The sequence below is a fragment of the Theropithecus gelada genome, chromosome 9, assembly GCF_003255815.1.
Source record: "Theropithecus gelada isolate Dixy chromosome 9, Tgel_1.0, whole genome shotgun sequence".
NCBI classification, from domain to species: domain Eukaryota; kingdom Metazoa; phylum Chordata; class Mammalia; order Primates; family Cercopithecidae; genus Theropithecus; species Theropithecus gelada.
Genome location: NC_037677.1, coordinates 113,291,364 through 113,305,900, shown reverse-complemented (window position 1 = coordinate 113,305,900; position 14,537 = coordinate 113,291,364). Strand labels below are relative to the sequence as shown.

The window sequence follows — 14,537 nt, the reverse complement described above, 5'->3', positions numbered from 1 at the left end:
GGTGCCCAGAGTGGGTGGCGGTGGCTGAGTTCATTCCCAGTGAGGAGGCTGGGCTCCTGAAGGCAAGGGAACAGGGGCAGTTCTCCTTACAAGGCTGATTCTAACAGCTCTTTGATTTGTTTTTAATTGAGATATAATTCACATATAAAACACCACATAAAATTCACTGGTTTATAGTATTCACAAGATTGTGCAACTGTCACTACTATTAAATTCCCAAACATTTTTATCATCCTGGGAAGAAACTCCTACCCATTAGCCCTTACTCCCTAGGTCCACTCCCAGTAAAGCCCTTTACTTTTTCACTGCTCCTTGCTGCAAGTTGCCAGCAGTACAGACTTGAGCAGGAGTCACAGAGTCCAGGAACCTCAGGGCTGGGATGTGGTGCAGACAAGGAGCTCAGGCACTGGTGACAGGCACTTGCTGGCTGTGTGATTTGGAAAAGATGCTTAACATCTCTGTGTTGTGGTTTTCTCTGCTGTTTGTTTGTTTGTTTTGTTTGTTTTGTTTGTTTTGAGATGGAGTCTCGCTCTGTCACCCAGGCTGGAGTGCAGTGGCATGATCTTGGCTCACTGCAAGCTCTGCCTCCCGGGTTTATGTCATTCTCCCGCCTAAGCCTCCCAAGCAGCTTGGACTACAGGCAGCCGCCACCACACCGGGCTCATTTTTTGTACTTTTAGTAGAGACGGGGTTTCACCATTCACAGGATGGTCTCGATCTCCTGACCTCATGATCCGCCCGCCTTGGCCTCCCAAAGTGCTGGGATTACAGGTATGAGCCACCACGCCCGGCCTTCTCTGCTGTTAAATGGGGCTAACAACTACCTGTTTCCCACCTCATTGGATTGTTTAATCAGATAAAATGAGATTCTGTGTAAGTAGTAATAGCTACACTTGTTAAGACCTTTGCCTGCATTATTCTTATTTAATTCTCATTAATTCTGGGAGGTGTGAGTTGTTATTATCCCTATCTAATACATAAGGAAAACCAAGCACCAGAGAAGTTCAGTAACTTGCTCAAGATTGCACCACTATGAATCAGTGTTTAGCTGCAAAGCATGGAAGACCCAATCCTGTCTCGTTAATGGAAGAGGGAAATTATGACCAGAATGGGAAGTCCAGGGGCCCGGCAGGCTGATTTGGCAGCTCATGGACCCCCTCAAGGACAGAGGGAGGTTCCTTTGGTGGTGGCTGCATCTGTGTGCTGGTGGCGAGGTGGCAGCTGCAGGTGCCCCCTCACACCCCTGTGCGTCCACCCCCTTCTCAGGGTACTCACTTCCTCCCAGAAGCCCCAGGCCAACTTCCCCTCATGTCCCATCGGTCAGGACTGTGGGTCACAAACCCCCTCCCACGTTCCTCATTGGCAGTGGGAGGAGGCTTGCCATGATTGGCTTAGATTACTTGGGGTCTGCCCCGTTATCAGGAGGGATCACACTCCAAATGTAAATATTGGGGTTTAGTTAAGAAGCGGGAAATGGATTTTGAGTGGACACAGCAGTATCTTGGCAGTATCTACCAAGATCAGCAGGGACCTGAGCCGAGGTCTGAACCAGCCCTCTGAGGTCCACGCCGCTGCTCTTCAGCACAGCTCCTCCGCCTCTACAACACCTGGCATGTAGCAAGTGTTCCGTGAATCTCGTGTCGATTCATAAATTCTAGTTCTCACCCCACACCCCTGAGTTTTTCTGACCTTCTGTTCCTCTTCTAGAGCTCAGTTAAGTGGTTGCTTGGCCTCCGCTTGAGCTTTACTTGTGGGAAACTTAGTACCTTACCTAGCATTTTCTTCCCTTTTTTGACCATTAAGTGCCATGGCTCCTTTTTGGGTGAATTAGAAAAAATCTGCTTTAGATGCAAAAGTTCAAAAAAAGGGGCCCGCTCTAGGCAGTGCAGCCCTTCATGGCTTGAAAAGATGCCTTTGTGGTAAGAAAATAGCATGCTTACCTCTGGGTAGGTGCAGCCTTGCTTGGGAGAGACGTCCCTCAAGGTTGGTGCCTTTGTGCAGTGCGCAAACTGCACAACTGTTTTGGGATGTCTCTTCCATTAAGGAATGCTGCAGAGGGGTTTTTAATGTGCTCAAGCCTCTGCCCTCCTGGGCACTGGCACAGAGTGGAAGGTTTGTGCCCGAGTTACCCAGGTTTGGAGGGCATGGTGGCTAAGGGTTCTCCTTCCTGCCTGAAGATGGTGTATCTCCCTCTCATGAGAGGGTTTAGCTGAAGAAGGGTGAACCTTCACCTTCCTGACCCTTACCTCCTCTTCCCTCTCCCTTCCCCAGGGACAGGTGGTGAGTGTTTGGGAGGTGAAAGATTCTGCTCAGGGGGAAACCAATCGGCCTGGAATGGCCTCGGCCCTTTCTTTAGCCTCAGTCCAGGCAGCACTAGCTGTGCCATGGCCTCTGAAGACTGAACTGTCACGAGACTGTTCCTGATAAAATTGGGGAAGTCTAAACCCAGGGCTTCCGGAGGCCAGGGCAGGTGGAATCTTGTCCTTGAAGCTGGAGAGAGTCCTTACATTGACCCAATGAGTTTTGGAATGGAGACTGGGCTTCCCTGTAGAATACAGGAAGGCTCAAGCTGTGGTCATATGGCCTCTCAAGTTCTTCTAGGTTATTCTGAAAGTTCCCTGGGGTGAGCACACAGTTTGGGTGGGAAATTGGGGCCGGGGGTCTCCTTTACTCCTGGCAGCACCGGCCCTCATGTTTCCTATCCTGAGTTTTCCTGAAGGTTCCCTTTGCCAAGTTCCTGTCTGGTGGGAATTTTTAGCTTTGATTAACAAGCCCGGAGAAGCAAAATGTAAAGGAAATGTATTTGCTGACATTTTGCAAAGGTGGAGGCTCTGCTTGTCTCGTGTAAGCACATAGTCGTTTTTTCAGCAGCAGTTGGAACGATTTTATAATGATAATGGTGACGATAATAATAAACAAAATAACATCCCTAATGTATTGGGTGCTTGCCATGAGCCAGGTTTTACAGATACAGATAGCTTACCCAGTGGCATGCAACTAGGACGTGGTCATGGTGGGATTTGAGCTCAGGCTTTCCTGACTTTGAGCTAGTACCTCTAACGCCTCTCTTACCAACATGTGCCTCTTCTACCTGGATCTTCGGATTTGAGGGAGAATTACGGTTTTTGAAACAGAGCTCTGCAGACCAAAGAATACGCCACACAGTCTCGTGAGCCTGCAGACGGAGACAGCCAGGAGCTGCCCTGTGATGGTGACTCCTGACTTCCTCCAGCTATTTGCTCATCTGTGAAATGGGGATTTACATTCACACCTGTCTCGTAGTTAGAGATGATGCCTTGGTGGCACTGGGCACGTGCAGGTGTGCAGGCTTGGAGTCAGAGAGCTCTGAGTCCACCTGGGTGGCATCCTGACTAAGGATGTAGGCTTCTTTCTTACCCTTCTAGGCTTCATTTTGTCATCCACAGAATGGGAATAATGACAGTAATTCACAGCAACTTTCCTTACAGGGCAGGATCCCATGAGATACACCTGTAAGGCTCTTCGCATGCATGAAATACACATTCAGTGAGTGCCAACTATGATAGGTTTCGCGATAGAGTGCTGGGTTTGTATATTTCTAGTGGTTTTGAATTAATAATTTGAGTTTGAATAAACTTCAGAAGAGCCTAAAAGTAAACAAAAAATGCATGAATATCTGACCCCATGAAGGAATTTGGAAAATGGTGGGTGGGGGGTGGTGTTTATTTCAGAATTTCACTGGCTCCTGTGTTCATTGCTGAAGAGTGACGGGTTCCCTGAGAATACCAGTTCTCACATTCATGGAGGGAGAGGGGGCGCAGAGGGAGGCGAGGCGGTGTCCCCAGGCTCACGAACATCCACACCTCCACACCTCCACTTTCTTCATCCTCTCAGGAGCTATTTTGTTTTCCTTCTGTTCCTCAAAGAGCAGCAGCCGAAGAGCCAACTCTGGCTTTGCTCCTGTTCCAAAGCCGTCCTGGTTCTAGGAGACATGCCCCTTGGCCTGCAGCCCACGTATGACTGCCTGGCCTGCCCCCTCCACTCATCCCAATGCTAAGGCCAACCTGGGGCCTGAGCAGAAAACCCAGTATCCTTGTCCCCAGCAGGAGCATGCACACACACACACACACACACACACACACACACACACACACACACACACACCCGCCTTTCGGGAGGACTCAGAGCTTGTGCTTATAGTACAGAGGGTCACAGGGTGGCATCTGACATCAGCATTTCAGCTTGCCATTACTGTCTGGGGTGAGAACCACGGGAAGATGCCAAGGCTGTTACGTCTTGCCCCTCCCTTATGGCATTGGGATCTCAGCAAGTCTGAAGGACAAAGCAAATGGACATGTCAGGGTCCTTTAAGTGATCCTGCCTCTCTGCATGGGCAGGCCCTACTGCTTCTCAGACATGGAGGGCCCAGCAGGGCATGGAGGATGCCCCCCTGACTCCTCTGAGGCCCTGGGTTCATAGAGCGGCTACAAAGTCTAGGAGCTGTCGGCTGATGACCAGAGGGCCCTGTACCTGAGACCTGGCTGGAGCCCATCCCAGAGTGGGAGCCGCTCAGCTGGCGGCTGGACATCTGTTTTGTCATCTGCGAGGGGGCCAGTGGGTGCCTGCTGAAATTCTGATTCCTCTAAGGGCTGTTTAGTCTACTGGGCTGACCAGCCTCAGCCCCAGAGAAGCTAACTGGATGGGAGCCCTTCACCCACCCTGAGACCCAGGTCCAGAACCTTCCCAAGCTTTCAGAGTCCACATGTGTAGGTTTCAATGAACTCATATCCTTATTGGTTTGTCCATTCCTCTGCCAAATATGTGTGGAGCACCTACCGTGTATGGGCCAGGTGCTCTGATGGACAGCAGAAGAAAAGCATGGACCTGCCCTCCTGGAGCTTCCATGTAACTGGCACATTCAAATCACGATTATTTTATTATGGAAAGTTTTAAACATACAAAAGCAGAGCAAACATTATATTGAAGCCTCATGAATCTGTCACCAGTGTTAGTCATTATCAACTTATGGCCAACCTTGTTTAATCCCTGCCCCTTCCCTCTCCTGTTATTCTGCTACAAATCCCAGAAATGCTATTGTTCCATCTGTACATTTGAGAATGTATCCTTAGAGGACAAGGACTCTTTTAAAAATTATGTAACTATACTATTAATAATAATTCCATAGCATTACCAATGTCTGATCAGTGTTTACATTTCTAATTGGCTCACAAATGTAACATTTTTTGACTGTTTGAGTTAGGATCCACTAAAGGTCCATCCATTGCATTTACTGGAGTTGGTGTGTGTTTTAAGTCTCTTCTAAGCTGTCGCAGTTGGTCTCTGGGGCAGTCAGGATAGCCTGGGAACTCATTATCAATGCAAATTGTCAGCCAGCCTCACACCTACTGGATGAGAAACTCTGGGGGTGAGACCATTAATCTGTGTTTTAACAAGCCCTCGGGGGGGGTTCTGATGCTCAGCAGAGCTGAGACCCTCTGGTCCATAGTTTTGCCCTCCTTTCCTGTATATTTTCCTTGTGATTGTCTCTAGGACAAACCTGTCTCCTAGTCGAGTTTTCCCGATCTGGGTTTTCCAGTTGATCACCAGGAACTGATGTACAAGTTCCTCTCTCATCTGCACCAGGGGAGCTGAGAAGGCTCTTCTCTCTCAAAAGAGGGGGCTGACTTGTAGAAGTAGAGGTCCTTGAAGGGTAATGCAGAATTTGCCTGCTGTAGAAGCAGGATGCACGCTAGGCAGGGGAACAGCATGTGCAGTGTCCAGAGGCTGAATCAAGCACAGATATTCCAAGGCCTGTGGATAGGTTTGGTGTAACCAGGGATGTGGGGCAGTAGAGAGAGAAGAGACTGCAGAGGGAGGTGGGGTGGACTTTGAAGAGCCTGGGGTCAGTAGTGTACTGGACTTTATCCCATGGGGGGAGGGCATCGGGGGAAGACCCTGATAAGGTTTAGTTAGGTGAGCAGACCTCGATTTTGACCAGATGGCTTTGACTGCAGGGTGAGTGTGGCTGGGGGAGGGGGCAGGCCCAGGACAGGGAGACTGAAAGTTCAGGAGGATCTGGACCAAGACTGTAGTGGTGACTCAGCAGAGGAGAGAGTGAATGCAAGAGATGCTAATTAGAAGGAACGACAGGGCTTGGGGGTAGAATGAGAAGGGAGGAAGTCTAGGGACTCTCCCATTTGGGAGCGGTGGTGGTTTTACTGGCAAAAGGGGTATCTGAGGAGAGAGGCAGACCTGGGTGGTTTGAGAGCTGATCCCACATTGTTGGAGGTCACTCAGCATGGCATGTGTGTTACTAATATCCCAACTCAAGAGAGTTGATGCCTCAGTTGGGAAAGAACTCACTGGCCCTCGTAGTCTGTGGATAGTCACTGAGTCCACTTTTGGGCACACATAAAAAATCCATCCACTCACCCACCCGTCCGTCCATCCATCCATCCATCCATCCATCCACCCATCCACCCATCCACCCGTCCATCCATCCATCCACCCATCCACCCGTCCATCCATCCATCCATCCAACATTGAGTGCCTGTGACATGTCAGGAGCTAAGGAATTAGAGATGAAGTAAGACTTGGCCCTGCCCCAACAAGCAGAGTCCATGGGAGAGAAGCCCGGAGGACAGAAACATCTTAGTGCCATGTGTAGGGTGATCTGGTAGAGCCTCTCCAAATGCTGGATGCTGGAGGGCAGGGCTGCGAGGTTGCGGAGTATAGTTCATGAAAATTAGCAGTAAAACTGTTGGTCAAGCAAGTGTGTCTTCACCTCTCCCAGCAGTTGCCTGGATATGTAGAGACACAATTGGAGGCCCAGGAACCAGTGCAGGAACCTGCAGTTAGGAGAGAGACTGTGATCCACCCCACTGGCAGTCTGGGATTGCAGAGAGTCGGGGCTTTTCCTGTCTTGGGAAACTCAGCTGCCCCAGCTCGCTCTCCCTGGGGCATCTCATCTCTTGGACTATTCAGGGAGGTAGGAGGGGTAACAAGAAGATGCTACCCCGTGTCAGGATGGGCCTGGTGCTGCCCCCAGCTTGGCCTGGGCTTGATGCTATGGTCTCTGCCATGGTAAATGCTCATTTCCATAATTATTATTTAGCATTTGCAAAGTGGTTATTTTACACTCAGAGTTCTTTGTAGTGAGAGGGTCTCCTGGTTCATGCCAATAAAATTTCCATTTACTCCGGACATCCACCATGGTGATTAAAAACAGCCCATAAATTATTTACTGAAATGGAAGTTCAGTTTACGGTAATAATGCATTAGTTCAGCTAGCCATGAAGCCTGTTATAGGGTAATAAAAGATTTTTTATTTTCCTTCTGAAAAGATATTTGCCAGTAACCTACATATGACCTTGAGCTGATCAGTGTTCAAAGATGACACTGCAGGCAGGCTTATAAGGAGAGAATGAGAGAGAGCTCTTTTTCAAATAGCCTGATTTTAGGCAATCGTCAGCAAAGGCCTGTCATCTGACAGCCAGCAGGGAAAAAGAAATGAAAAAATACATATATATATGTTGTATTTTTTAAAGTCATAAGTACCACACCTTAAAACTCCTTTTGAAATTGGGCATTTATTTGATGGATACATAAATCCAGAAGCTAACAAGGAGGACTGTTTGGAGAAACCAGAATGTCACTATTGTTGAGACCACCTGTCACATTTCCTTGGAGCCTGGAACCTTGTAGAATAAAGTCAGCCCTATGGTTCTGTCTTCATCTTTAAACATGTTGTATTTATGGAGCAGAATTGATTTTATGTATCTCAGAGAGTCTACGATTCTGCTCACGGCCATTTGCTGACTAATGTCTTTGGCAGAGGAGAACAGCAAGCACGTTCATGAATTATGGCTCTCTTTGAGGTTCTCTTATCAAGACTATTTTTTATTTTAAGAACATCTGCTTTGATTAAAGCCATTAGAGCTGGGAGCACATAAAAATGCGTCTGAATTTTATATGTGTTGCATTTTACAGCGGGAACCCAGATGAAGCCTGCATTTTAATCCTTATGCCATGAAGACCAGCGATGAGGATTAACCTAACAAGCTAAACTAGTTCCTCCTCAATTGCCTGGTTTAGGGTTGTAAGAAATCCTGGGGCAGGAGACTTTTTGGCCAGGATTTGATACTTTTGTTTATTTTTCCTCTACATTGCTGCAAAAATATTTTCATTTCTTTATATATCCCTCTTTTTGGCAAAAATTGTTTAATGTGTTGGGGTGGCATGTTCCAGGTTTATGAGTGAATCTATAACCACCCTCATCACCTTAGTTTTATGTTCACTAAAGTTAAAAAAGATCGTCTGCACACTAGCTCTACAAGACTGAAGTGATGTTAAATTATCTAATACATAACTAATAGCAAAGGAGACATGATAATTAATTTTTGTTTGTTCCCCAGAAAGCTCTTCTGTTTGTTTTCCAGAAAGGCCTGTTCCCCAGAAAGATCTCTTCCCCCTTCGCTTAACTATGGTTTTGTGGCTGGTAGTTTGCACTCCTGAAAGGGTCAGTGATAGCCAGGCATGGTGGCTCACGCCTGTAATCCCAGCACTTTGGGAGGCCAAGGTGGGCGGATCACAAGGTCAGGAGATCGAGACCATCCTGGCTAACATGGTGAAACCCCATCTCTACTAAAAATTAAATAAACAAACAAACAAACAAATAAATAAGTAAATAAATAAAATTAGCCGGCTGTGTTGGCAGGTGCCTGTAGTCCCAGCTACTCAGGAGGCTGAGGCAGGGGAATAGTGGAACCTGGGAGGCGGAGCTTGCAGTGAGCTGAGATCGCCTTCCTGCACTCCAGCCTGGGCAACACAGCGAGACTCCGTCAAAAAAAAAAAAAAAAAAGTCAGTGTTTCTCTGATTCCTTGATGTGAAAACATCGAATCTTTCTGTATTATGGGATTTCAGAGTAACTTAGTGCTCGAAGTGGAAGATGCTTTGAGTAGGCCTTTATTTAATCTACTTGGAACAGTGCAGTAGGTATTTCTTAAAACTCCTAGTTCCTTTAGCTCTGCCCTTGATCACATTTCTTGATAGAGCATTTTTCTTTAACCTGTCTTTTAGCAGTCTTCCTTCTCTACCTCCACAGAAGGGTCTGGATTTTCTTTTCTTCAGCTTCCTTTCTTTCTTCTAAGCCTCAACTCTAAGAAACTCTGTTTGTGTCAAGGTGTTGACTTAGCCTTTCTCTTCTGTTCCTAGTGTGTCCGAGTCAACCCGTGGGGACCGAACTGGACTATTCCCTGGGTGAGAGTGGTCCCAAGGGAGATGTTGTTGTATCAGCTTTATAGAAGCAGCGAAGGCAGGGCCACACTTAATGGCATTTGGGATTCCTTACTGTGGATAATGGCCTCTGCATAACTGATAGCCAGGACACACAGCCTACCCTTGGTATGTATAGGGCATTACATACATCAGTTCTCTCCTGTTGTCCGTTAGCTTTCATCTGTCTGATATGCATAGATTAATAGATAATATTCTGTCGACCCTTTGTATTTTATTTCTAATCATTTACCTACTGAATGAAAGATCTCAAGCCTTGTTGGGACACATCAGAATTAAACTCCCCATTCTCCTCAGGGGGTAAGACAGGCTTTTCCATTGTTTTTCCCCTGAGAAGTTTTGAGCACCACTTTGACATCCTAAGTAGTGAAGTAGAGAAATAGCAGCGTGTCTCTACTGGCTGTGTGTATTTCTGGGCTGTGCTGATGGACATTCGCTGGTGAATTATCTTTGATTTGGAAGACACAGATATACAGATGTGGGTTACTCCTCCGTACCTTCTGTGCAGATCAGTTTTCAATCATTGCACAGTGTAGCTGAATTTTAACTTCTGATGGAAAAAGTTCATGAAGTTCAGCTGCCTCTAGGCCTGGCTGGGTGATCAGCAAGTCAAATGATTTATTTAATACTGGCCCAGTTGCCGTGGGGGTTGGGGGGAGGTACAGGAGAACCAAAAAATCTTTGCCTTTTGGCCTCAAAGTATCCTAGAGTCCCCTGGGGACCCAATGTGTTCCATGTGCGGCCCAACCTTGGCTGTTTTGCAAATCAGTGAGAAGACCAGGGCTCTGAGAAGGGCTGAGTGATGGGATAATTAGAACCAAGCAGCAGCGGGGTGGATGGTTTGTCTGCAGATAATAGCTTGTTTGCTAATTGCCAACACCAGATTTTCTGGGCAATTAGACATTTGGTTTCTTTCAGGACCGTCTGTGCAAATGTGGACACACGGCCGCAGGCCTTCCAGGTAGCAGGTGGAGAGGGTGGCTCCTGGTGCTGATGGCATTTCTCTGCAGGCTGCCCAAGGGCTGTGGGCAGGAAGGACCTCTCACCAACAGGTGGAAGGACCATCTGGCTGGAACCCCTAGTGGGGAGGCAGAGATCCCCCTGTATTCATGCAAGGGGTTCCCTTGTGCTAGGAGATTAGCAAAGACGGTGGAGTTCAGCAGGCTGGTCTAGAAACTGAGCTGACATCTCCATTCTCTTTTCAAGAGCAATTAGCGCCCATGGCTAATAGCAATTCTGTTAGTCGTGGATGCTAATAGAAATCAGAAATAGCTTCCCTTCCCAGATGCGCAAGTTGATTTAAACTTTTCAATAAAGTTTTTTTAAAAAGTACGTATAATATAAAATTTGCCATTTAAGCCATTTTAAGTGTACCATTCAGTGGCATGAATTATATTCACAATGTTGTGCAACCATCACCACTATTTCCAAAACTTTTTATTACCCCAAAGAGAAATTCTGTACTCATTAAGCAAGAACTCTCCATTTCTCCCTCCCTCCCACCCCTGGTCACCTCTAATCTACTTTCTGTCTCTATGGATTTACCTATTCTGGAGATTTCCTATAAGTGGAATGATACAATATTTGTCCTTTTGCATCCATGTGTTTTACTTAGCATATTTTCTAGGTTCACACATGTTGTAGCATGTATAAGAATGTCCTTCCTTTTTACAATGGAATACTATTCCATTGTATGGATATACCACATTTTGTTTATCCCTTCATCTTTTTTTTTTTTTTTTGAGATGGAGTCTTGCTCTGTCACCAGGCTGGAGTACAGTGGCACAGTCTCAACTCACTGCAACCTCTGCCTTCTGGGTTCAAGTGATTCTTCTCTCTCAGCCTTCCAAGTAGCTGGGACTACAGGCACATGCCACCACGCCTGGCTAATTTTTGTATTTTTAAATAGAGATGGAGTTTCACCATGTTGGCCAGGCTGGTCTTGAGCTCCTGACCTCAAGTGATCTGCCCACCTTGCCCTCCCAAAGTGCTGGGAGGCGTGAGCCACTGCACCCAGCCTGTCCCTTTATCTGTTGTTGGACACTTGAAGTGTTTCCACCTTTCTGTTATTGCGAATAATACTGCATGAACATTTGCATAAAAGTATCTCCTTGAGTCCCTGTTTTCAGTTTTTTGGGTAGATACCTAGGAATGGAATTGCTGGTCATATGGTAATTCTGTACTTGACTTTTTGAGGAACTGCCAGACTCTTTCCCACAGCAGTTGTCCCGTTTTACATTCCCAATAGCAATGCACAAGGATTCCAATTTCTTCACATCCTTGACACACTTGTTATTTTCCTTTCTTAAAAAACTATAGCCATCTTAGTCAGTGTGAAGCCATATCTCACTGGTTTTGATTTGCATTTCTCTATAGACTAATGATGTTGAACATCTTTTCATATACTTGTTGATGTATCTTTTGTGTATTTTCTTTGGAGAAATGTCTATTCAGGTCCTTTACCCAGCAAGTTGGATTTTGCCTCTGTAATTACTGGACTGTGCCTCTCTCTCCCCAAGATAGGAATTGAGCCTCATCAGGAGGAGAGAGGCTGTGAGCTTGCAGAGAGTGGGAGGTGGCTGTGCAGATTTGAGGCTTCACATTCCCTCTTGCATGATTCATTTCATTCCTACAGCCTGTCTGGTACCCACTGTAATGATGCTGCCTGAGTTCTCATCAAGTAGAAAAAGAAATCAGCAAGAGCCTGGGATTAACCCAAAGTGATTTAGCAGAAGAGGCAGATGGAACCATTCCACCTGCTCCCCTCGAAGCAGACAGGCTCTTCTCAGACACCTCAAACCTTCTGATTTCCTTGACCACAAGTATTGCCTTGGAAAATTACCCATTTCTTCCTAGCAGGTTTCAGGACGTATGTACTAAATGGAGCAGGATGTGCAGAGCACCGAGGGTGGTGCTGGGTCGCTGCGGGTGCCCAGCGCCCGGCCTTCGTCTCTGCAGTGGGAGCACACAATCCTCACTCAGCTTCTCTGTGCGCTGCCAGCCGTAGGCAGCAGGCAGGGAGGGCACAGCAGCGCGTTCCAATGCTGGCCAGGGAGAGTGTGTTTTCTCCCGGGGGGGCCCATTCCTGGGGCAGAGCCACTGGCCTCTGGGAAGACTTCAGAAAAATGCTAGGCCTGAATGATGGTGAGTGCAGGGGACAGACAAAATGGTGTTCCTGCTGCATAGCTGCTGGCCCTTCGCCTGTTTGACCTCGTGGCTGTTGCGTCCCATCTGCAGGGGCTAGAAATGCTGATCTGTCTGCCTTTTTGCTGTGGTTTTTATGATTGAAAAAAGTATCACTGAAGAGAGATGAATTCACATGCCCTGGCAGGGGGAGGGAGGAGCTGGCGCATCTGCTAGGCAAGGACACTATTTCTGAAACTTCATCACATCCAACGTTCCTAGGATAGGGGTTGCTCTTCCTTGCAGGGGAGGTACTCCTCACCCCTTTGGGAACCCGAGGGCTGTAGATACTCTTCCAAGAAAATGCACACAAAAATTTGACATAATTTCAGGTGGCTACAGGTCCTGCGAGTCCATCATGGAGCCTAGCCTCTGGCCCCACAGACAACACAGCCAGGAGCTGGGGCTTTCGGGCACTGACCAGCATCTCCAACTACGCTGGGCTGAGTGGCACAGAGTGAGAGGCCTGGTGGCGACTGGGAGGAAAGGAACATCTCATTTGGTCAAGTTCTAAATACCAAATGCAAGGGGGTGCTGCAACGGATGATCCTGCCTTTCTGGCTGGGACTGGGCCTTGCCCATTTCGTGAGCTGGCTTTGCAGAGGCTGCAGTGCCTGGAGGAGTAAGGCCATGCAGCCCTCATTTCTTCCCCCTGGGTCAGCCCATGCCACTTATAAGGAGGCGATTTTGTTTTTCCTTTCAGAAACGGCTCCCACATCTGCATATTCATCTCCAGCCCGGAGTCTTGGGGACACAGGAATAACGCCTCTGTCCCCCTCCCATATTGTGGTAAGAAATTGTGTGTGTGTGTGTGCACGCGTGCGTGCGTGCATGTGCATACTGACTTCCTTTGCATTCTGGGTCTGATCTCACAGTTCAGGCTGCTGGACAGCCTCTCACATTCACTGGTTAGAGATTAAATTGACCTGGTCCTGGCCACAGGAACCCTGCCAAGCCCCTTCCCTGACTCCGGGCCTGGGAAGGCTTTCTGTGCTGTGGCTAGTGCTTCTGGAGCAGGGGCCCGGGTGGGTCACAGAAGTAGGTGAGATGGGAGCAGCCCTTTAAAGATTCAGGGTCAGAGCCTGTGAGGCATCCTCTTGAAAGGAAGCCGCTGACTCTGGCTAGTGAATCGGTGAAATATATGGGCTCTGTTGACTGCGGTTGTCTGCAGTATCCAAAAGCCCCTGGCAGTATATTCGCTTCTGCAACAGCTTGCCCGGTAGAGAAGCCCTGAGCAGGGCTTCATATGCATTGAGGGAGGCCGTTGCTCCCACCCTGCCCTGTATGAGGAAAGATGGATGTTAGGGGACAGCTGTTAAGAGGGGTGTGCACATAGATGCACAGGCAGCCAACCCGAGTGAGTGCCCGGAAGACAGGGCAGCTTTGCGTGAGCTGTGCAGGTGCACAAAGAAGACCCGAGAACTGCGGAGTCACCGCTAGGTAGGGGTGCCAGCCTGTCCTGGTTGCCTGGAACTGTCTGGCCTTTACACTGCAAGTCCTGCACCCTGGGAACTCCTTCAGTCCTGGGCCAACTGGGAGGATTGGTTCCCTAGGGCCAGGTTCTGTGGTTTTCAAGCTTTGCACCCTGAAGTTGTCCTGTAAGAGCTTCAGGGCTGTGGGGGAGGGGAGCAGTGTGAGGAGAGCCCAGGCGGGTGGCATCCTTACCCCTCCCCTCCAACATTTGTTGGTGGTATAATTTGGAGTTCTATGGGAGTTAAAAAAAAAAAAAAAAAAAGTGTAAACTGCTTAAAAAAAAAAAAAGAGAGAAAAGCTTGGAAACCTGAAATGGCCTGACCAAGATGACTTAGATAAGGCGAGGCCCTGGGCACTGGCAGCCACAGTAGGGCATGTGGCTGGCCTGGTGGGATCGGGCATGGTCCTGGGATGCCCAGCCCTGCTCACATGCACGAAATGCCAGCACAGATAGAGCAGTCACCTGGGTGTACGGAGGACACAGCTAGCGAAATGCTCCTGGCAGTGGCCAGAGGTCTGCACAGGGTCTTGCGGAAGGCAGCGGGGCTTGGAAGAAGATTGTATCTGCTCAGGAACTACGGGGCAAGCAGCCCTGTTGATAGAATTT

General features: G+C 48.0%; 1 protein-coding gene across 3 annotated transcripts in view; it reads left to right on the top strand.

Annotated features, from left to right (window-relative positions):
• The window catches only part of HSPA12A (heat shock protein family A (Hsp70) member 12A), a 182,484-nt gene that overhangs the window by 132,444 nt on the left and 35,503 nt on the right, over positions 1-14,537 (top strand). For all 3 annotated transcript variants that reach the window (XM_025395604.1, XM_025395602.1, XM_025395603.1), the window contains one exon: positions 13,161-13,246. Coding sequence is in view for 2 of the 3 variants with exons in the window: in XM_025395602.1 (XP_025251387.1) it covers positions 13,161-13,246 (86 nt within the window). In the remaining variant the exon portion in view is untranslated. The remainder of the gene's footprint in view (positions 1-13,160; positions 13,247-14,537) is intronic.